Below are 22295 nucleotides of genomic sequence, written 5' to 3'. Positions count from 1 at the left end.
TCAGATTGCCCTCACAGGCTTCCGCCTGTGGCAGCCTCCCCCCAACACCCCCGCACAGCCGGGACAGGCCGGTTCCCCCGCAGCCCCCCGTGGCAGACTGGCCTCCCCCAGCTCCCAGGGCCCGAGGAGCACCGAGCAGGGCGTCTCTGTGCAGCCCCACCTCACAGCCTCGTTCTCTTGTGCCCTGCGGCTCCTCCGAGTTTTCATCCGTCCCTGTGCGCTCCTTCCCCTCGGCAGTCCCGCTCGGCTGGAGGCGGCCCGCAAGTCTTGAGGGTCTCCTGAGCTTCCCGCTGTCACCCCTTCGCACGCCTTCACAAGAGCTTCCGCTCCCTGCCGGGTGCTCAGTGAGGGTTTATTTCTGGCTTCTCCATCATCTTTGAAAGGGGGATTCTCTCCCCCGAATGACCTGACTTTACACAGGGCCATCACTGGGTGTTTATCAGTCCTCATCCTCCCTTTTTCCTTTTCTTCAAGACCGTGATTGTGTCTGTTCCGTTTTGGTAGTGATGTGTCTCATCTTTGCAGAAAAGGTATTTAGAGTGAAAAAGTTTGGCTGGTGGTGGAAGGGAGTAGGAGGGTTTTCCTTTGACGGAACAGCCAGAATAGAGTATGTTATGGCTGGACTTCTTGTATGTCTGTGTATTCCTGTGTGGTCAGTTGTTACATGGAATCACAAGTCTGAAGAAAAGGCTGCGAGTGCAGAACACCTAATAAGCATCTCTGGACAACTGGATATTTATGTATGCGTTTTGTGACTTCATATATTTTAATTTAAAAAAAAATATTTCAGGGGAAATTGAGTTTATCTTTACCATTTCTTCTACTGTAGCAGTTAATGCTCAAATACTGTCAGACTATGTACATTAAAATTTCGAATGCTTTTTCTTGAATTATTTTAATGCTGATCACAGATGTGGAGTCTGGAATTGTAGTGACTTCATTTCCTTTATCTGTTGCACTAAGACAGCTTTAATGTTGCTAGCACTAAGGGCCAGCAGTGTGTGTACACTTTTTCCTTAAGATAGCTAATGAAGGCAACAGTTATAGTGATGGTTCTTTTCACAGGAATACTGTTTAACCAAGGTTGAACTAATACTTTCTAATCTTCTGAAGGATTGTCAACATGGTAATAATTTGTTTGCAGAACTGATCTTAGCATGGCTTGAATAACTCAAGACTAGAAAAAGTGTGCAGGATATTATACATAAGTTGTGATTAGTAGTGTTTATGCTTCTGTAAAAAAGTAATTGCTGTGTTCATCTCAAAGGACTTAGGTCACTGGTAAAAGCTGATTATCTGCAAATCAAGGGACTTATTGAAACTGATAAAGTAGTTGGATTTATATGTGTGGTCCAGTTGACAGTCTTAGGCTGGGTAAGGAGTTTTGTTTACAAAGACTACCATATAGTATGACAGGATTCGTTCCCTTCCGATGTCTGTTATGATTAGAAATCTCTTCTTTGGTGAAGAAATAAACTAAAATAGAAAATGTCATTGGTGGAATGCACTTATGATTCTTGCCTTTCGTTAATTGAAGTTAATTTATACACATGACTGTAGCAAACTGATAATTTTAAATTAATAGTCTGTATTTATTATGTCTTCCTCAGTTCTGAGACAGTTGAAAAGATGTAGCATTGCTTTTATTGAATCCAGACAACATAATAATGAGTAGAATTTCCGTTATACCTGAAAAGCAAGCTAAACAAAGTCTGGTTAATTTTCAATTTGTCTTCATGTTTTGTTTTCTGGGTTTGAAATTGTCAGTTAAAACTTGACTTTTAGTTCTTCCTGTCTTTATTTTTAGGAAAGAGAGCTGAAAATCTGCTCTCACATTTAGTGCTTCATAAATTTTCTTGCTGTTTCAGATTTCTTGTGTATTTTAAAATGCCCTGACTGGCTGGCTGTCCATCCCAGTAACTCTTCCAACTGATAAATTCTTCCAATACTTTTATAGGGGAAAGCTTAACAACCTATAACTGCCTTTTGTCATTCTGATTAAAAGTTACATGAAGGCATTTTAGTCATCTGAAGTTAAACACTCCCCTGATAAATTGTGCATTTTTCTTATGATCTGTGGATTCTTCTTTTAGCACACTTCACGTAATAGATGTATCATCAATAGAACATCAGTAATAGTTAGGAGAGAGATACATTTTTTTTCTTCTGGTGGCAACTTTGATGAACTTATGTGAAAGGTCCATGGCAAGTGGCTGAAAAAAAGCATGTATACCTTAAGGTCTTATTATTTCAGGTCCAAAACCACGCTAAAACTTCATCCAGAAAATAGTCAAAGACTTGCTTCTAACGTATCTTATGGTGTGGATGTTCTGGGTACTTTATATATTAACTAGAACGAGTGTGTTTAGATAAATTATTAGTATGTAATAACTAAATCTGCAAAAGAATGCATTGCAAACACCTTGGTAATGCTGGGTTTTTTTAATCTCTCTTTGTCTTCTAGAAATGGGTCCGCTTTCAGAAGATGCAGTGCAGTAGAGGTGGTGCTTGGAACTGGATTAGTCATGGCATCAGAACTATGTAAAACAATCTCTGAGGCAAAGCTGGAAAGGCACAAGAACTTGTTCTTAAATTACCGAAATCTCCATCACTTTCCTTTGGAGTTACTGAAAGATGAGGGGCTGCAGTACTTGGAGAGACTTTATATGAAAAGAAATTCCCTGACCACATTGGTACGACAACTTCTTTATTGTAATGTTTACTGTATGTATGTTTAGGAATTCTGATTTTTGGAACAGGAAAAAAACAAGATAATTTTTTTTTAAAAGGATAGTAATCTTATAGCAAATCTGAACCTGAATGATGTCATCCATTGTGAAGTACTCATATGTGGTTGTATGGTGTTTGAACTTGCATGGGAAATGTAGAGTATAATAAATGAAAATTTTAATGACATTTTATGGTAACACTCTCGAAGCTCTGTCAAGATCTGGGGATTTTCTTGTGAGGTTTTTCTTGTTTGACTTTTCTTAACTGCTGTGGTCAGGCCTTTACTACTGTTAAGTGATACTATGCAAGTTTAGTCTACATTTCTTTATTAGGCTAAACAACTTTTACCTTGGGGTGTGCCTTGTCTGAAAGGTGGCATCAATCCCAGGGTGTAAATAAAAGTGTGCTGTTAAGGTGCCAGCAAAAACTTCTGTCCATGAGCTCCTGTTGATAGGAGAACGAATAGTTAATTTCAGGGTTGTGGGGTTTTGTTTTGTTGTTTTTCTCTGAAGAAATTCTCACCCTGAATGAATGTTGTGACCCCAGAATTCAGTGTGGGATACTTAAATAACTGTGAGGACTCTAGAGAGAGTCAAAACTTGCCACTGTCAATAGACTCAAAATAGACTCAAGTATCCAAGTAATTCAGGTTGGATTTGATTGTTTTGTTGTTTTTTTTCTTTGCATCTTCTATGATATGGTAGGTAAAATAATAGCCAGGGCAGAGGAGCTGGAGGGCCTGGCTACTTAAATTCAACAAAATTATATCTTTTTGATTGCTTCCTAGAACAAGTCCAATATTCCAGTTTAAGGAATAATGTCTAAAGCTTTGACAATAATACATTAGAATTCCTCAATAAATGTTTCATTTCTTGAGCCAAAAGATTTTTGGAGATTTTATGCCTTTTCTTCATCTTGAATGAGTCACTTCAGTTTGCATGTACTGTAGAGAATTATTTTGGCACTTTTTGGTTTTGGGCAAGTCCTTTGCTTAATAATTTAATGGGAGGATAGGAGTCATGGTTACAAATTAAAGCTGCTTTAAAAATTAATCAAAGACTAAACAGTTCTGTTTTGACACTTTGTGAAATTCAGTGATTATTGAGTGGTATAAGGTTTGTGAAGTTTGTACTGCTCAAAAGATGAAACAATAGTAAGGGGAATTTTGCATGTCACTTCTCTGCATGTGTATGTGTTGGAGCCTAGGTTTTCTTTTTTCTCAAATTAATTATAAAATAGAAACCAAAACAAAGTCTTGCAAGTAACAGCTTAGTTCCATTTTCCTTTCAATATCTGTTAATACTACCCACCAATAGATGTGGAAGATGGCCTAAGAGTAATAACTCATGGTTACTGTCAACAGAAGATGTATCAAATAAGGGAGGCAGCTCTTGCCCAGTACTGTTTGGTATTGTAATTGAGGCCTGGGATAAAGGAAATGAAACAAAGCGTAGATCATACCTAGGCAAAATTACATGCAAACAGTGTTAAGTAAAGCATTAGGATTCAAAACAATCACGATACGTTGCTAGTATTATGACTTTGGGGAATCCATTCAGGTGCATAGCACTATTGTTAGGACCTAGGCAAACAAAATTGGGTCTAATTCACTGAGTATCTGTTCAGCAGAATAGATGTTGGAAGTTGTAGTGGACCAAAATAGATCAAGTCAGCAGCATGTTACAAAAAGGCAGATGTCTTTTTGGAACATAGAAAGTTTTGGAATCTCCATTAAAAGCAGAAGAGAATAATTATTGGATACTGTAAAAGCATAAGCAAAGATTAAGTCTGGAGTTTCATACTTATGAACAACCTAGGTAAACTGGAAAACACAGAAAGTAGCAACAAGGGATTTTTAGAGAACATGTCCTGTGAGAGAAGGTTGAAAGATTTAGGTTAATTCTGCTTGCAAAAAGAGAAGGCGGAGAATAAAAAAAAAAAAAAAAAAAAAAAAAAAAAAAAAAGGGGAAGGAATGGGGGAGAGCAGAAGTCATCAGTATTTTTACAAAACAGTATTTTCATAATGAATTTTTTTGCTGGTAGGACAAGTAATACGGTTGCTTTGAGTAAAGAAGTAGTAAGTTAGTTACATGGGGAGCAGGGCAGGATATCTCATCTGAGAATAGTTGAAAACAAATAGGTTATTGAAGGAAGCTGTATTAATTTCACTGAGACTTTTTGAAAGAGAAAATGTGCCAATGTCATTGAGGGGTAATCCTGTCTGAGAAGAGTAGCTTTAATGTCTCTTAGCTTTGTACTTCTTTGATTCTGTGCATGATGACGAGCATTAGCTCATCAATAAACGCTTTAAATTGCATATAAATTATTAGAAATCATCAAAACTAAATCTGCAGCATTTTCTTCAAAGTAAGATAGTACTTTTTTCCGGTTCATTCCTTCAGAGTTCTGCAAAAATGTTGACTAAATGAGCTTTTCTTCTTTGCTCTTCTAAAATGACTCTAGTCCTTGACAGACAGCTCCTGTGAAAAAACCTGAACAGTTACACTGACAGAATTTACACATACCTTTCCTAAGAACAATTTCATTTTTGTCTTCATTGGCAAAGAAATTATAGAGGTCTATAATGTAATGAATGGATCAAGAAGCTATATAGCACACCTATATAGCAGCATCAAGTCTTCCAACTTTTCCTCATTTAATGTTTGACTGATAACATTAGCCTTTTGGCAATTCTGTTTTCCCATCTATTAAAAGGAAATGTGAGTTTTCCTTGATGGCACTGTCAGAAGCATGATCTAGCCATATCATTGTTCTTCATTTACCAACTCCATGTGTGATGCTGTCCTGTTCAGACAGATCAGCAGGTTCACTTTTTGAAAAATGTCCAGTGGATTTGAGAGCAAGGCAAGCTTCCCTAAACCGATGGCAGAATCGATGATTCTTTCATAATAATTTTTTGTTGTCACGTCACCAATAGAGAAAAGAGTGAGTTTTACCTCTCAACTGATGGATTATGAATAGATGTTTTTTAATTTTAATTTCATTGTAGGATGTTATATTGAGCAATTTTGACTCAGACCCATTGTTTTTGTTACTCAAGAAGATAAGCGGAACTTCTATTAAAGACTTGCTAAAGTTAAAGTTGTGTCTCTCCTGATTTTAGCTCTTTTACAATATGAAGCAGTTAAAGCAAGAATAAGAGTATAATCTTCATGTATAATGTGAAAATAGTTTGTGATTCAGGCTAGTATTCTTATACTAATAAAGCGTGTAGGATGACAGTGAATTTGTTTTTTCACTTTCCCTCTTCTTTTCTTTTTTTTTAAATTAAAGCTTGCATTTTTTGTGCTTGAGCATGTTGCAGCCTTTGAATATATTCCCAGTTTAAGCTTTTCTCTTTGACCAAATAAAATTCTACGCTGAGATAACTGTACTGTGGCAAACGTTCCAGTAGGTGGCAACAACTCATTAGGTATAGCCTGTTTCTTGGGTCTTAATGTCAACAGATTCATTTTATTGAGCCATCATTTGCTGCTCTATAGTTAAAAACAAGCTGGTTTTTTGTACTTGGATCTAGGATTGTGTTTGCTACATAAGAATATTATGACTACTTTTTCAGCTTAGCATATTCCTTCATAATAAATTTATGAACACAAAGTTAAATATTTTAGATAATAATATACCTTAAAATTACATGTCAGAGAAAATTGCTAGGTGTTTTTTAACAGGAAGTTGACCATGTGATCAAGCTGACTTTAAAATTCATTTATTTATGCATATATGTATATTGTAAAAATATTTTTCAATAAAACATACCTGTTTCAAGTAGATTTCTTGAGCAATAAAACTGTCTTAACCTTGAATAACTTTGAACAGTTACCAACATGACATCTGAAACTTGTGAAGATAGTTTTGTGATATATGTTCATGGTTATAAATGCCATCAAGAAACAGAATTGCAGCTAGGGATCAGTTAGCAGTTAGAAAATTATATGCATGTTAATATGTAAATATGTAAATTTAGTTTGATGAATTCAGCACTTCTGGCTTGGTGGTAATTGACTAAGTCACACAAAGTTTGTAGGTCATTTTCCAATTCAGCATTACAAAATAAAATACATTATGGTTAGATGTCTTGTATAGTTCTTGTTCTACCTTAATTCTGTAAAGGTCGCAGCTTCTTAGCAGTCTCTTGTCTTCAACTAACTCAGTTATTCTAATATATTTTCAAAACTTAAGGTTTTGGTAATCCATTTTTTCAGCCTCAGGAATCTGACTACCATTTGGTTGAGGACATGTTGATGTCACTTCTAGACTGTAGTTCTGTTTCAGTAGTGAATTGCTCACCTTTCACATATCCCAGATTGCACTGATGGAGAATGTGCGGGGATGTGGAAATAGGGTATTGTATACAAGCTCCTTATTGCCATTTTTTCTGTGACTAGGTGCTGATGTGTTTTAGTATGGTTATTAAAATGAGTTGGGTACACAATATGTGTGTGTCTGGTTTTTGTTTTGAAACCTAAAAAATCTCTAACTCTTTTTCAGCCAGAAAACCTTGCACAGAAGCTTCCAAACCTCGTGGAATTGTGAGTTTGTGTAGGAGTTCTAATATATTTTTACTATGCTGATCCATCTTATCTTAAAATAATTCTAGAATGTATTGCTTGCACATAACCTACCTCTTAAGTGTGAAGGGTTTTCTTGGAGGGCAAGAAAGGGTCATTTTTCTGCTGTTTGTTTGTTTTTATTTAAATGAGGCCTATCCAGATGTATTCAGTCCCATGTTAATATTTTTTATAATTTCTTGGGTTTTGTATAACAGGAAATGTTATACAAATGTCTGCACTGCTAAGGGAAAAAATAACCCCAAATCCTCTGTAGACTATTGTCAGCCTGATAAAGCACTAGAACTTCCAAATACAATGGTCAGATGGTTATGACAGATCCAGAGTAACAGGTTACAGCCTCCAGCCCATCCCTAGTTGCTCATTTCCACCCCAGCTACCAGGGGTATTATGATCTCAGTCTTGCTGATTGTAGTAATAAGGTTTTTTCAGAACAAAGTCACAGATTGTCAAACAGAAGCAGGAATGAGCAGGTAGTGTAGCACTATTTCATGATTGTTGTAGGCAGAGTAGTTTATCCAGTCTTGCCCAAAGAAGGGACGTCACATGGATTTTATTATTTTGGCAATTAATTTTAAGCTGTAAGCCCCTGAGTCAATATTTTCTTCTCTCCCCTTTTCTTAGAAGGTTATGATTTCCTTGTATGCTAAGATTGATGGCGGGGGCGTTGGAAGGGACATCCTCTTTTCCCTTATAACTCATTTGACTCACTTCCAGTTGAGTAACTGATTCTGTTTATTTAATGAAAACCTCCAGATAGAAGGAGGTGTATATCTGAGTAGTCCAATGCATTCAGCTGTCTGATCTTGTCATCTTAATTTGGCCTTTGAAACCACACCTTTCTGGTACACGCGACCACGGTATAATTGAATTGTTTTGTAGGTCACTGCAGTCTCCCAACTTGCTTAAGAGACAGTCTTGTCTTATCATGCCTGAGTCTTGAGAGTATGTTTATGCTGAGAAGCAGTAAAATAAATATTTTTGTATTTGATATGCTTAGTATTTAATGATTTGCCATGGGACATCAGGAAGTCTTTGTTATCTGATGGTGCCTTTAGGAAAACCTGTATAAATTACATCTTAAAATAATCTCTTCTACTGAATTATAGAAGCCAAACCTAATTATTTGGGGTTTAGCAAGCTTAGTTGTACCACCATTATTCCAGACATTCTAAAGAGAACTGCAGTGAGCCTGTGATTTCTGTAGCTCTAATAGTACAAGTCAGTTTTTGATCAGACAGTAAGAGATCTTTTGTTGACAGAGACCACAAAATAAAGATTTATTTTAAGAATAACTTGTTACAATAGCTTTAAATTTTGAAAGATAAACTTAACTGATTTTCCTGAAAGTTACATCCTTAGCAATTTCATTACATGTTTTAAAAAACTTCACTATTGTCTGTGTTTCTTTGTATATTGTGTCCCTCATGCTGGGGTCATAATATACACATTTTTTAGCTTGAGTTAAATAGTTCACAAGTATTTTCAGGAGTTGCAACTGAAATGAGCAGGAGAATTCTCATCCTGAGGTTTTGTGTGTGTGTGTGTATATGTGTGTGTGTATATATAAATATATATATATGTGTATATATATATGTATGTATATAAGTATTTCTACAAAAATATCTGCTATTCTTATGTTTGTTACATTTTAGTAAACTTTAAATGTATGCAATTTTTAAAGAAAAAGAGAAGGCTCAGATGCTTCATGCAATTGAAATGCTCATATGTCTTTCCTTGTTCTGTCTTTATTTCCCTGAAAAGATGGGCTCCTACTTCAGGAAATGCTATCTGAATAGAATGGGAAAAAATATGCTGTGCAAATAATTTCCATGTGTGCCTAAGCAATTGGACACTGAGTACTCAGTATTCCTTTACAGTTAGCTATCAATATTTGAAACTATTGTTACTGTTATTTTCTACAAGACCTCTTAGTGTTTTTGCAGCAATGTTGATTAAAAACTAAAATGTGTAAAATCTGTTTTTTAATGTTACTAGTAGTACTGGAAATTCTCCAGCAGAGGGTGCTAAATATTCTTTGTAAGAGATCTAGCCATCCTCATTAACTACCAAAATGACCATGTGTAAGATTGGGTTTTTCTTTTGAAAAATATATCCTAGGTTTGAAAAACCCACTTGCAGTGAGTAGATTATGTGCTTTTTTCTCCAGTGCGTAAAGGTGTAAGAGTTTATGAGCAGGGCAAGATGTTTATAACTGTATAACTTGTGTGGGTTTGGGCTTTTTTTTTTTTTTTCTTGCCCAGCATTTAGTGTAGAATAACCTGGTGATCAAATATGGTTCATTCTGGTTATTCTATGTGCTTTATTCTTTTTCCTTGTTGTTTTCCTCTTATGACACTCAAAACTAAAGCCCCTTATTACTGTAACTTTAAATGTTTTGTTTTAAATAATTGTATATCATTCTTTTTTGTTAATCATTTAATAATCTAAGTGAAACTTAAGTACCTATCCATTGCCAGTTTATACAGTCCACAGCTTTTGTGGTCATAGAGAGGAATGGCTTTGAGGGTGCTCTTTCAGTCTGAAACTGGATATTTTGCAAACTGATTGTGTAGCAGAAGTCCTTGAGGGTAACAGGTGGTGTCCTCTGCTTTTTTTCTCCTCCCCCCAGGTACCTTCATTCAAATAACATAGTTGTTGTACCTGAAGGTAAGTAATCTACCAGCTCACAATAAGTGGCAGGAATCATAAAATATTCATTTTTCTTCTTTGAAGAGGTCTATTTTCCTTTATTTTTCCATAAAACATTAAAGATTTTCATACAAAATATATCAGTGTAGCTCTTAGTCGGTAATATTCTTGTTTATGCTATGTTAAATTCTTTTAATGAATTCTCAAATGCACCTAAATGCTGTTTGCTTCAGTTCTAATTGCAGAAAGTGAAAAGGCTAAATGGCACTCATCTACAGAAAGAAAAATCCAGAGTGTCTTCTGCTTTCAGACGGTTATCACACAGAATAATCTGCTGGTTTAGATCATGACAGATTTGAAACTTAAAAGCATCAAGAACTTGTAGTAGTTTGTCTTCTTTGTTTTAGTTGTAGAGTTATGTGCCCAACTTCAGGAAAGTACTTTAAACTCTTTCTGAATATATAAATCAGATAGACATGGAAAAAGTGATTTCAGAGTGGAATCGTCTGAGGAGAGTCTAGAAATGGGAGTATTCTGTACATCACTTTTTTTTCCATCCCTGTCTCACTGCCAGCAGTACTGTTTGTTAGATAGATAAGCATTTCCACAAATTATGTCATTCAGTTGTGAGACCAGCTTTAATACGTCAAAATCTGCTCAGACATAGGTGTTAGGTACTGTGGCTTTTTATCCCCTCATAGTCCTATTAAGATTTTAACATTACTGTTGGGTCACATTCATGTTCTAATCTGTTCTCTCACAAGCCATTGGCTCCCTCGTTAAACTGCAGTTTCTGGACCTCAGTGATAATGCCCTCGAAATTGTGTGTCCAGAGATTGGCCGCCTGAGATCTTTACGTCATCTTCGCTTGGCTAACAACCAGCTGAAATATCTACCTGCAGGTAAGTACAAATGCATGAGGGATTACAGCAATGACAAATTCCATTTGAACTTAATTTGCATAACGATCTGCTCTAGGTTTATTTGTATCTTACAGTTGAGGCACAGTACAACTTGCATTTAGGCAGGGATTGCCACCCTACTTATTGTACTCAGTATACTCTGTAGTTAGAAAAAAGCTGTGTACTTGAGGTAAAGTCCTGAAAAATGCTTCTGAAGTGGGAAGAAAATGTATCTATTTAGCAGTCTTTGCCATTGTATCAAGAAAATATTGAACTTCCTTGAGAAGACACAAAATGCCAGTGACAACTGTCATTATGATAAAGTGATGTTTCTTCTAATTCTTCAGAATATGAAGGATTCCAGTCCTTCCTTCCTTCCTTTTTGCCCAACAGCCCCATTCTTGTATTTTCTAAGACACATGTCTAGTAGGTTTGCCTATGGCAGTTCTACCTCACTGACAGTAAATAACAAATGTCTTGCTAGTTTATAATAAAAAAGCAAAATTTATTTAAACGTGACAAAGTCTGAAAAAGTTGGCCATGGGCAAATTTTGAATGATTTTTTTTTGTTGTTGTTGCCTTCAAAATACTTCGATAAGCAGACGTAACGGATTATTCTTCTTCCATCACCATTATATCTTTCCACGTAACGCGCTGGTGATTTTTAAATTATATTTTTTTAAAATATTTCTTTGACGTAGTTGCATTTTCTGATTTGCAGAGATGATAAAAATCTAAGGCCAGTATTTCAAAAAATTGGTCTAACTTAATCTAACAGGATTAGTTTTCAGCCCTAATTTTAACTAACTTCTCAGTGTGACCTTCATGTGTTTGTAAGTTCACATTGCTATTTCTCAATAAATATTTTGCAATTGCTTCTTGAAGCTTTGGGTGCAGGAATGTAGCTGTCCTTGTACTTTTCTAGGCATAATAAGCTTAATAAGAACAAGTCAAAGGATGATTATGATTAGAAAAAAATTTATATGACTGTGTAAATGCTCTGGAATGAAATTAGATAAACCTGTTAAACGTTATGACCCAAGGCCAATAAAATTTCCATCAATTTTCAGATGTCCTACATTCAAAAGGAAGGAGTGACTTGAGTGTTCTTTATGTTCCTCAAAGATAATTTACCTTATGGTGCTGTACCATGAAAGAAAGACTTGTTCAAAGCAAAAGTGACACATTTTCTGCAAAACTTCACACATTAACTTAAAAAGGTTCCAAAAAAGACTTTCAAAAGGATAATTTACATTACTGAAGAGTTGATTTCGAGTCTACCACATTTGATTAGGAACTGGTATCAGCTGCATAGGCACACTACATTTAATTTCTCCTGAAGTTTACAAAATTTGGTACTGAGCATTGTCCTAAGTGTGTTTAGTTTTGTGTGCATGAAAATTTTGCATGCTTAGAAATAATGCTGCTGTTGCCTACTTTTGAATTGGAGAATCCAGTGATGTCTGGTCTTTCTGCTTTTACTGGTAGTGTACCATCAGTTTATGGGTATGCCATTACTGCTATAATTACTAATCCTGTCTGCTTAGATGCTGTCACTGTTGGCATGACTGGATGTCATCCAGTTTGAGTGTTATCAGTCTGAGCAAGATTAGTCTTTCACTTAAACTGAAGGGTTTGCCCACTGGAGAGTTAATCTACTGCATTGAGTGTTTCCTAAACATAACACCTCCTGAAGAGGGCTTCCAAGCATATTTTTATAGTTTTTCTTTGTAAAATTGCAAACATTTCAAAGAGGACTTTGTTATAAAGTCTTTGAGTTTGGAAATAACAGTTATGTTGAACAATTGAAATACAAAGCTAAATAGTAAGTTTTAATGAATTGTTTTATCCCTAATTATATTGGTAGCATGAATCTTCATAATACTGTTAATGTTTATGTCAGAAAGCTAGCAGAGTCAATAAAATTAACTAGGATGAGATGTGATTTCAATGCAGTGCATCTTTTTACTGTGTGTTAACTGCTTTCTGTACAGCAGATGCTGCATTGCAATGCACTGTTAGGGAAAGACAGCTCTTAATTGCTCTTAATTTATAATAAGTAACCATTTAAGACATCATTTAGCTTGTTACTAGTGTAGCTTGTGCAGACTTTAAAGATCTGCATTAAAAAACAGCTTTCTGGGACAGGTGATGGTCATTTATGGAAGTAAGATTTTAAAACTCATGACCATCATTTTTTCCAAACTCACAAATGGCAGTCAACAGTTTATCACAACAGAGGATCCAGTTAAGAAAGGCTGATCAATACCTTGTGTAACCAGATAGGCCGACTTGCAGCATAATGTCATCACATAAAAAGCTTACCTCAGAGTTGTTGCCCTGTCATTCCTCCTGTCTCTCCCTTCCCCGTGTCTGGGAGTGCCTGAGTACCGTCAGGCTTTGTTGCATTTACATGGATATCTAGGAGGATACTCTTAGTAATATCCTTAATCAATTGCTTAAAAAATCTCTTTGATTACAACTGCAGAATAGTTGGATAGTAAATGTTTGCCATTAAGCATCTGAACACCCACACTTTTCCATTGCCTTTTATATTTTGAGAATAATTCTCTGTTGTGTCTTCTTTAGTTCTGATTAAGAAATAATGCTGTTAATAGCATATGTTGCTTCATTATCCATTTTTAGTGTTTTTGTTCCACAGTTGTGCTCCTTACGTTCATTTTTAGTATTTAAGATTTGCCTTATGGAAATGTAGCATAACTCTGATTTTAAAACAAGTAGTCTAATAGAGCCCTATAAAGATTTATGTCATCAGTCTGATTGTAGACATTCTTCAGACTCTGTTGAGCCTCTGCTGTGGTTCATCTTCAATGTCATGGACAAATTTTAGTCTCTTAAGTACCTGTTTTCATAGAACTTGTGAGAATTTAATAATGAAGACATCTTTTTTTGGGCTGGCCGTGATTGTCCTGCTAGTTTTAAAAAGTTACTTTAAAGGAGGATGTGGGGGAGAATGATGAAAATACATACAGACAGCATGAATACATAAGCCTTAGTTTCCTGAAGAAATCGGGCAATACAGGACTGATGAGGGGAAAAAGGGCATTAGGTGAAGCATGGAAATAGTGTTCTTTGGAGAATAGAAAACACTATCAATGCTGTGGCACTCTTGTAGGAGTGTAAATGATAATCCTGCCTTTGTGTTTAGGGACCACTACCAAATCTGTGTCACCCATGGGTAGGATCATGTACTTTGTGGAGGCACTTTGTTTAATTGTACACTACCACTGGAACAATGGGACTTCAATCATGCATCATTAAATTGGTGAGAATTGTTGAAAGATGACTAAGATAAACTTGATGAGAAGGGAAAAATTTGTCCAGAATAAGCTTGTTGAAACTGAGATATAATACAAAATGGTTGGATGAAAGCACTTTGTGAAATTCTCCTGCAGTCATGTTTGAATATACGTTGGATAAGGTTAATAAGTGGACCACCTTCTGCCTAACGCAGTCTCATCAGTATCTAGATTCCATGGTAAGCAGAATCACTAACCAGGGGGCTCTGTCTTCAAGAGGAGAGCAGATTAAAAGAGTTGCAGATAAGTAAGATGATGAGATTTAATATTATAAAGTTCTCCTGAGCCCTTTTTTTCACTGAAATTCACAGCAATTTTTGTTCTGCAAACTGTAAATCTTGTAGCTTCTTTTAACAATTACTTGGTTCTTTTATTCGGCTGTGTTATATGTAATTCTTGAACATGAAGTAGAGTTTTGTGGAGCTTTCTACTATTTAGCTGTAGCACTTAAATAATCTAAATTCTTGAAGGCCATTTGGAAATACATAATGACAGAGATCTTGAAAAAAATCTTAGAGTTGCAGCATAAACAAATGACGGTTATTATTTCATATTATTCCATTAGTTCATGTATAAGCTTGACTTAGAGTTGACGTTAGATTTCGTAGTAGCTTAACTTTATGGCTTTTATTAGAGGTTTCTCTTTGTTCAGAGAACTGACGTCTCATTTTAAATTAGAATTGTAGAGTTAGTCCTATATGAATGTGCTTGTCAGAAGTAAGTTTTCTGAATCTTCTCACTTATGAATGACTAATTAGAAACTTCCCCTTTTTTCTGAAGTTTATAATGCATATTTCAACTTTCATTTTTGAGAAATTATCTTCTCTTTCTGTAAGAATTACTGCATCATTTGGAAAAAAAAAAAATCCAATGAGATATACCAGAAAAAATATTCTTCCAGAGTCCCAAAGCCAAGGTTATCTCTGTTTTGCTGTGTTAAAATTTAGATTGCATTTCACTTTAGTCTTGGAAACCTTTGATGTGACATGATGGCTTTTCAGGTTTACATCTTAGTCTTGTAGTTAGTGAATGCACGTTTGGACAACAGATGACTTAAAAGAGAGTGGGTTATACTCAAAGTTGGACTCGAGTTTTGTATTTGACAAGGATTAGATTTTATTGTGCATTACTCGAGATATTTCTCCTTAGAAATGGCAAGTTATAGCATCTTGTTCTAAGATTTAATTAAAAATGAGGTTATGTTTATTCAGCACATGCTGGAGTTAATTATAGATTTACTAAAATGAAAAGCTTAATGTTTTGCCAAGTCAAGAGCAAAAGCTAAGTAATTAAACAAAGAATAGGGTATGGTTTATGATCCCAGCCCATCTTTTGGCAAAGTTTCCTTTAAGAAGGGAAAAAAATATCAGGGGTTGTCTTTACATGGACTAGACCAAGTTTCCCTTTGTTGTCAGGGAATTTTAAAAAACAAGAGTTGAGCACATTAATCGGGGGGGGGGGGGGGGGGGAAATGCAGTCAGATAATGGCAAACTTCATGTAAACTCTGCGATTCTATTCTTTAATCTGTAAAGTGAAAGTGCAGCTGACTGGGGAGCACCAGCAGTTGTTGTTGCTTGAAGCAGATCTCTCTGAAGCAATACAGATCTCTCTGCAAGAGTCAAAGGCAGGTTTAGCATATGCCCTTTCTTCCCCACTCGAGGGAATGTGTGGCTTCCATTTCGAATTGACATTTCCATGTTGCTCTTGAGACTGATGCGTATTGCATCCACTTGTTGCCATTTTGCTTCATTTAGGTAGAATCCAAAGGAAAATGTATTCATCGGTCTTCGGTGTTTTTAAAGTGCAAACTGCAACAATATTTAGGGGAAGCTAATAGCACATAGACTCTTCATTTCATTTCTGTTCAAATCCTTTTCCTTTTTAAGGCAAAATGTTTTAGAAATATAGTCACTTTAAACCTCATTAAAATACATTTGTAGGCTTACAAAACTTGCTCTTCAAAGCGTTTGAGAAAGATCCTGTGAAGCTGATAAGGGAGTGTTATCCTCATTTTACAGAGTGGAAAAAAGTGTTTTTAACAGAACTGATTTGCTCCAGGCCACAGCAGGAGTCAGTGTTAGCCAGAAATAGAACTTGGGTGTTCCCATTCCATTTAAGACCACACCTTTTTGAGGCTGATCATATTTAATATTGGGGAGTATCGAATCTTTCCACTCGTATTAGGAAATTAATAATTATCTCTCCATAATGAAGTTAATAGGAAATTAATAGTAAGATCAGTGACTTTTTGTAACTGAAAGAACTTGCGCATCCAGAAGTCTGGAAGAGTTCATGAAGATGAAATTTGAAAAATATAACTTACAGATAAATACTAGATTATTTTCTCTTGAGTAGGTAATTTCAGTGGTAATAACAAAAAGGGTTCAATTGTTATTAGAATCATAAATCAAAGGATAACTGTTGATTACTGCTTTGCCTACTTATAAAGTAACCCTTGGAATGTTAATTGATTATTGCTGAATCTGTTTTGCTTACAATTTGCTTTACTAATTGGGGGCAAGAGAAACTTACAGACACGAAAACGGCATATTCATTTCTCACTTTAAGTTGCTATGAAGTACAATATCTGTATTTACTATTCATACCAGTATTTCACTGGTAAAGACTTGTTGAATACCCAATTTAGTAATTTGGAATAGGGCTCAATATAAGGTATTTCAGTAAATCTTAATTAAAGGCATATAAACACAACTTCTTCCCTACCTCCTTTTCACAGTAGATTTCTACTGATCATGGGTACAGCATGCCAATAATTCTAGTCTTATTTTAGACCCTGACATTAAAATATGTAGGCCTAGCTCATTTTTTAAACTTGTTTTCCATATTTTGATTTAGAGCCTACAAAATGTGAGGGACTAAATTTGTCTGGCTTCTTTATTTCCCTCTTATATTTCCCTTCTGCTTTTATTACTGTCTCTGATTACTGTAGCTTGCTTTGATACTTAATGAAGTTAATTTTTTTTTTTTTTAATGATGATTGTGACTTTAAAAGCAAAGGCACAAACTGATGCACACCCTCTGCTTTTTTCAGAGTTGGCATAACCTTAGTCCACTCTGCTTTCCTAATTTAGTAACATGTATAAAAATATGCACGACGGGACAGGTTTGGTACGCCAGGCACCCATCCAGGAGTGTGGTGTTTTTAAGTAAATGGACTTGTGGGGATTTGAGGAAAACATAGATTAGGTTACATGAGCTTTGCACTCTGTAAGTATGTGACTATTTAAAGGAACATGGACACTTAAATAAAAATCTCTTTTAATTATTATTGTAATACACTGCTTTTCTTGAAGTAGGTTGATGCCTAATCATTAAAAACAGGATTTTCTTTGCACAGATCTGTAAAATATATGCTCTATTTAATAATTCATTTCTAGATTCTATTTACTGTATAAAACCCAGAGTCAGTGTCCTAAGGTTTACATTAGCTTTTAGTTCAACAAGAACAAGAATTTTTTTACCTGAATCGATGTAAAACTTACAGTAAAGCAAGTACGGGTATCATTTTTTTATATCAGGATTTGTAATGCTTCAGTAATTTATGCTGTATTGATGTAGAAGCACAGTAAAAATACCTAATAGCATCTGTAAGACATTCTTTGGATTTCTAGAAGGAAGAGATTTTTACATGTTTTCATCTTCTATAAATTCTAATACAGTCCTGTCCTGACAGCCTGTAAGGACTGAAAATTTTCATATGAAGAATTTCCCCTACAAAATTATAGTAGAGTGATCTCTGACGAGTTTGGAGCAAAATGGTAGTGTGGATGGTCACCGATTGTTATTGGAGTTTGTGACCCAAATAGAGGTGACCAAAGCACAGTATAGTATATTGTACGAGAGATATTCCTTATAGATTAGCTTTTATGCATGTCCTAACAGTGGTATCTATTTAATTAAAGCATGTTGGTTGTGTGAGACTTTATAACAGTCTGCCTTGCTCAAACATTTTGGTTTGGGTTAAATTCTCAGGAGGACTGCTAGTGCTTCAGAGTGCTTTAAATTTATGGGAAGGGAAGTGAAGGCAGAGAATAAAAAAATTCCATTCATTAACTGAAGTTTTTCCTGTATACCCTCACCTGTATAGTGGATCAGAATGAGTCATCTGTGTATACAGAGCTGCTTACTCTTCTCTATTTGTCTGCTTGCCCCTTCTTACAGTTATTTTTTTCCACTTCCCCTCCCCCATTGAGGGGCTTTTAAAAAAACTCTTTGTTAGTATCATACAACATCTTTTAGTATACTGTGTAAGGTTCGTAATGTTACTGGATGCTGGTTGCAAAAATAGTAATACAAACATATAGTCGGACAAATTCTAGAGCTATATTTTAAGCTTAAAATGTTGTTCTAATGTATGCTTTTGTTCCAACACTTATTCCAGATAGGCTTCTGTTAGGCATACTGGAACCGAAATATTTCCCGTAACTGTAGCAGAAATGATGTTAAGAAACAAAACAAAAAAACCCAACAAAACTATCTGTTCCAACAATGGCCTGTGGTATTCCTCATTATGGTGTTGCACAGCAGGTTCTCAAAAATGCATGTGCTATGTATGTGTTGTAATTCATTAATCTGAAAACTAACAGAAAACAGTTGAAGAAGCCATCAATGTCTGTCATTGTAACATTTAAATTACATATTCAAATATTGCTTTGTGTACTCGGTTTATTGGACTAGAAAATTCCATCTTAAAATTTGCTATTCTAATTTAGCATAATCAGTGGAAAAAGTATTTAGAAATGAAGCTATTTTAACGAGTATGGTTTTAGTTTAAAAAAAGAAATTGTGATATTACTTGGTGCATCATATTCCCAAGTACCTGCAATTTTATAAAATATAAATCTTAAAGCAACTTCTGTGGTCATATCTGAAAAAGCAATCAGGGATAAACTGAAACTGACATTGAGGTTTCATGTCAATAAATTGAAGGCTAAACTCCTGTTGAAGCAAAAGCCTAATGACCAAGTGTTTGAGCTTTCTGTTAGGTTTACAATATTTATAAGTCGCTCAAAATTGTAACATAACTTTACTGATTTCATTTTTTTCCTCCTTTTTAAAGTATTTTAGCAAGATGGTAATGATTTTGGATCAATCACACTTTTTCTTAGTTCCCTACTTTGGTTTTGGTGATGCTTTGATTTGAAAAATCTCTGCCTGGTTGAGTTTTGGCTGTATTTAAAACATGTACAGTATGCTCATGTAATTACTGAGTGTGTGAATGGATCCGAGAATGTCTAAGAGTAGAGTGCTGTCCATCAGCATTTCAGACCATGTTAATTTAATTTGGATTCTTTGTATGATGTGGGCAGAGATTGGCCTGCAAAGGTTCCCTTTTTATGTGACAGTTCTTACTGGCTGCAGAATCTTAGTGAAAGAAATGGTGGCATCACATGTCTGGAAAGAGACATTTCTCCGAATTACACCATGTGAGTTCTAATCACTGAAATACTTTTTGATTGTATTATAGAACTAACCTGATTTTAGAGGGCGAGATGTCAGTGCAAGGCTGCCTGTGACCTCCTGTTGCCCAGTTTTTTATTTTCAATTTTGATTTTCTCTGCAGTGTCAAAATCCCAGATAACTGTGGTTTTAGTGCTTTGAAATAAGTTTCTGATAATGGGCCAGTGTTGACATTTGTTCCCTACTATTTCATGTGAGATCCCTGTGAAAGTTATCATGCATCAAACTTGCAGAATCTGGCCCTGCTTCCCCCCCTACACTATCCCTTCTCTGAAAAGAAACCTTGTAAGATGTAGGTGAAATCAGGACGGAGCAGAGAGGAGCCAACCTAATTATTACCAGTGGTGCTCTCAAGCCTATTGTGCTTCTGGCTTTGCAGTACTCCACTTGTGAAAAATCAAAATCTTTGCAGGAACACGTATGTTTTCTAAGCTCTGGGCCATGGGCTTTCCCCCTTGTAGCTGTCTCCCTCAAGGGCTTTTAGATAGGAGATAAAGGAGTTTGAGTGCTGCTTCTAATGTTGAGGTACTTGGACGATTTGCGCATTCCTGAGAGTATGGGAGCTGATTTAACTGGATTCTCTATTGTTAAGAGATTTGGTACTACATCTTGAATCCTCATTCTTCTGTTCGGCAGTCCTTGATTTCTCAAGTCACTGTAAGCCTTGTTTCTCCAGGGGTTTTCCTCTTGTCTGTGGGGGTGGACAGGAATTTTGAAGATGTTGAGAGTGCTTTAAGTAATCGTGACAAGCATTCATCTGAAGCTTTAAAACTTTGGAGATGTTGGAGATATTAAATATAACTGTAGAAGCATCATAGTTATGTTGCATTTTCTTATTCCTCTTTATTAAAGAAAGTCTTAAGTACCACTCATTTCAACACAGTTCATTAAACATAAAATTGCATAATATTTTTCTAGTAAACTCAATTTGAGATTGCTCAGTAAATTGTTTAATTAGATATTTTTTTAAAAAAGTCTTGCATGTCCAAGTGACTTCCAGACTTTACTTTAAAAAGTCAGCCAGTCGTATGGCATATGCAAAATATTAAATTGAAAGGAATTGGAAATCAAATACTGATTTCAATACTAGAATGAGAAGTCTTTAGATGATAATAAAATTAATAGTAGGAGAAATGCTGCTACAAAATGAAAATAGTTCATACAGTAACATACAAAGTATTCTTTCAAACATCTGACAGAAGCAATGGCAATCTGAATTTTCTACAGTACGTGAGAACAGAGCCCTGATGGAATTAATCTATCCTGCTGTACTTTCCACTCCTGCAGTCGTTAGAGCTGCCACTTGGGAACGGAGGGCTTCTGAAAGAAAGTCTCTTGACCTTTGAATATACTCCCAATGACATGCTGAGCCGGAGGCTACAAGACAAAAGTGGGAAGTTTATGCAGCAATATATAACTTTAAAGAACATTAAGTTGTCATTGCTGTTTTGATCAGTGATAGAGTGTACTTTGATAAAACTCAGATAAAGGGCTTCAGGCTGTAGCATCAAAACAATGCATTCTGTTCCGTTTAGTTTGAAATATGTATTTCTAGTCTGGTTTTAAGAAGTGAAATGTGCTTGTGAGAACTGATTAGACCTGGCACACGGATCTAAATAATGAAGGACAAATAGAATTATTTGGGGTTTAGGTTTTGATTGTTTGAAAACTTGGGCTTGAGACTTACAGAAAGGACTCATTATGACAGTTATATACCACAGAAAAAAATAACTCTGGAAGTGGCCACGGTTGTGTTTGAATTCAGTAATGACTCCATTTGTGGTGTTTGTTTTATGTGAGTTTATTGACTGAATATTAACTGAGAGGAAGGAGAAGTGAAGGCTCTTTTTGGTTGCTTTTGGTCAGTCTTATTCTTGTGGAGTTCAATCTAAGATACAGAAAAGCAGGCTATTTGGAAATTAATTTTGTAGGTATGTAATTCTGTGTTGTAGTCTTGCTCTGAGTGCGTGAAGGTGTTATATAAGTTTATCTGAAAGTCCATAAAGACAATAAAAACTAACATTCCTGGTTGCTTTAATTTTATGTGTCACCTGCATGGGCTCTGAAGCTCTACAGATCATTACTTCATGCATAGCTCTGGCAAATCGCCTCCCACCCCCCAAATTGTTGGTAGCATCTCTGATAATCTTCATAACTGAGAAGGTATGATGCTTCATGGCTTGTCTGGCTGATTTACTGTACAACTTTCTTCAGTACTGTTGAAAATGAATGGTAACTGCTGTTGTGTTTATTACAATAGAATGCATGGATCTATGTTAAGATATTATGGGGGGTGTTTTGTTTGCTCTTGTGTTGTTGGGTGGGTTTTTTTAGAGAAAACTAACCCAAAAAGCAATCTTTAGGATTTTTCAACTTTATTCTTACATAAGAAAAAAACATGAATTTTATTTTAATGTAGTAAGTTACTGTAACTTTTTTAAGGTGTCATTCCCCTCCTTTTGGAACTTCTTCCCTCAACATGCTGAATCCTCTACTGAGAGCACAGCAAAGCCTCTTCTTTGGAATTTGATACAAGGGTTTTTCCATGTTATGGCTGGCAACAGTCACGTTCAGAGCAACATAGCTTGGGGCTGTCATGAGGTGGATTCTCCTTCTTGCG

General features: G+C 35.7%; 1 protein-coding gene across 1 annotated transcript in view; it reads left to right on the top strand.

Annotated features, from left to right (window-relative positions):
* The first annotated feature begins 2469 nt into the window (after positions 1 to 2469).
* The window catches only part of LRRC28 (leucine rich repeat containing 28), a 51988-nt gene continuing 32162 nt past the window's right edge, over positions 2470 to 22295 (top strand). The window contains exons 1-4 of the mRNA XM_026856063.1: positions 2470 to 2693; positions 7240 to 7280; positions 9952 to 9989; positions 10736 to 10873. Of these exons, the coding sequence (XP_026711864.1) occupies positions 2526 to 2693; positions 7240 to 7280; positions 9952 to 9989; positions 10736 to 10873 (385 nt within the window). The 5' untranslated portion in view covers positions 2470 to 2525. The remainder of the gene's footprint in view (positions 2694 to 7239; positions 7281 to 9951; positions 9990 to 10735; positions 10874 to 22295) is intronic.

The sequence above is a fragment of the Athene cunicularia genome (genome assembly GCF_003259725.1).
Source record: "Athene cunicularia isolate RWA chromosome 10 unlocalized genomic scaffold, athCun1 chr10_part1, whole genome shotgun sequence".
NCBI classification, from domain to species: domain Eukaryota; kingdom Metazoa; phylum Chordata; class Aves; order Strigiformes; family Strigidae; genus Athene; species Athene cunicularia.
The sequence above is the reverse complement of the archived record's forward strand: the minus strand, read 5'-3'. Positions and strand labels throughout refer to the sequence as shown.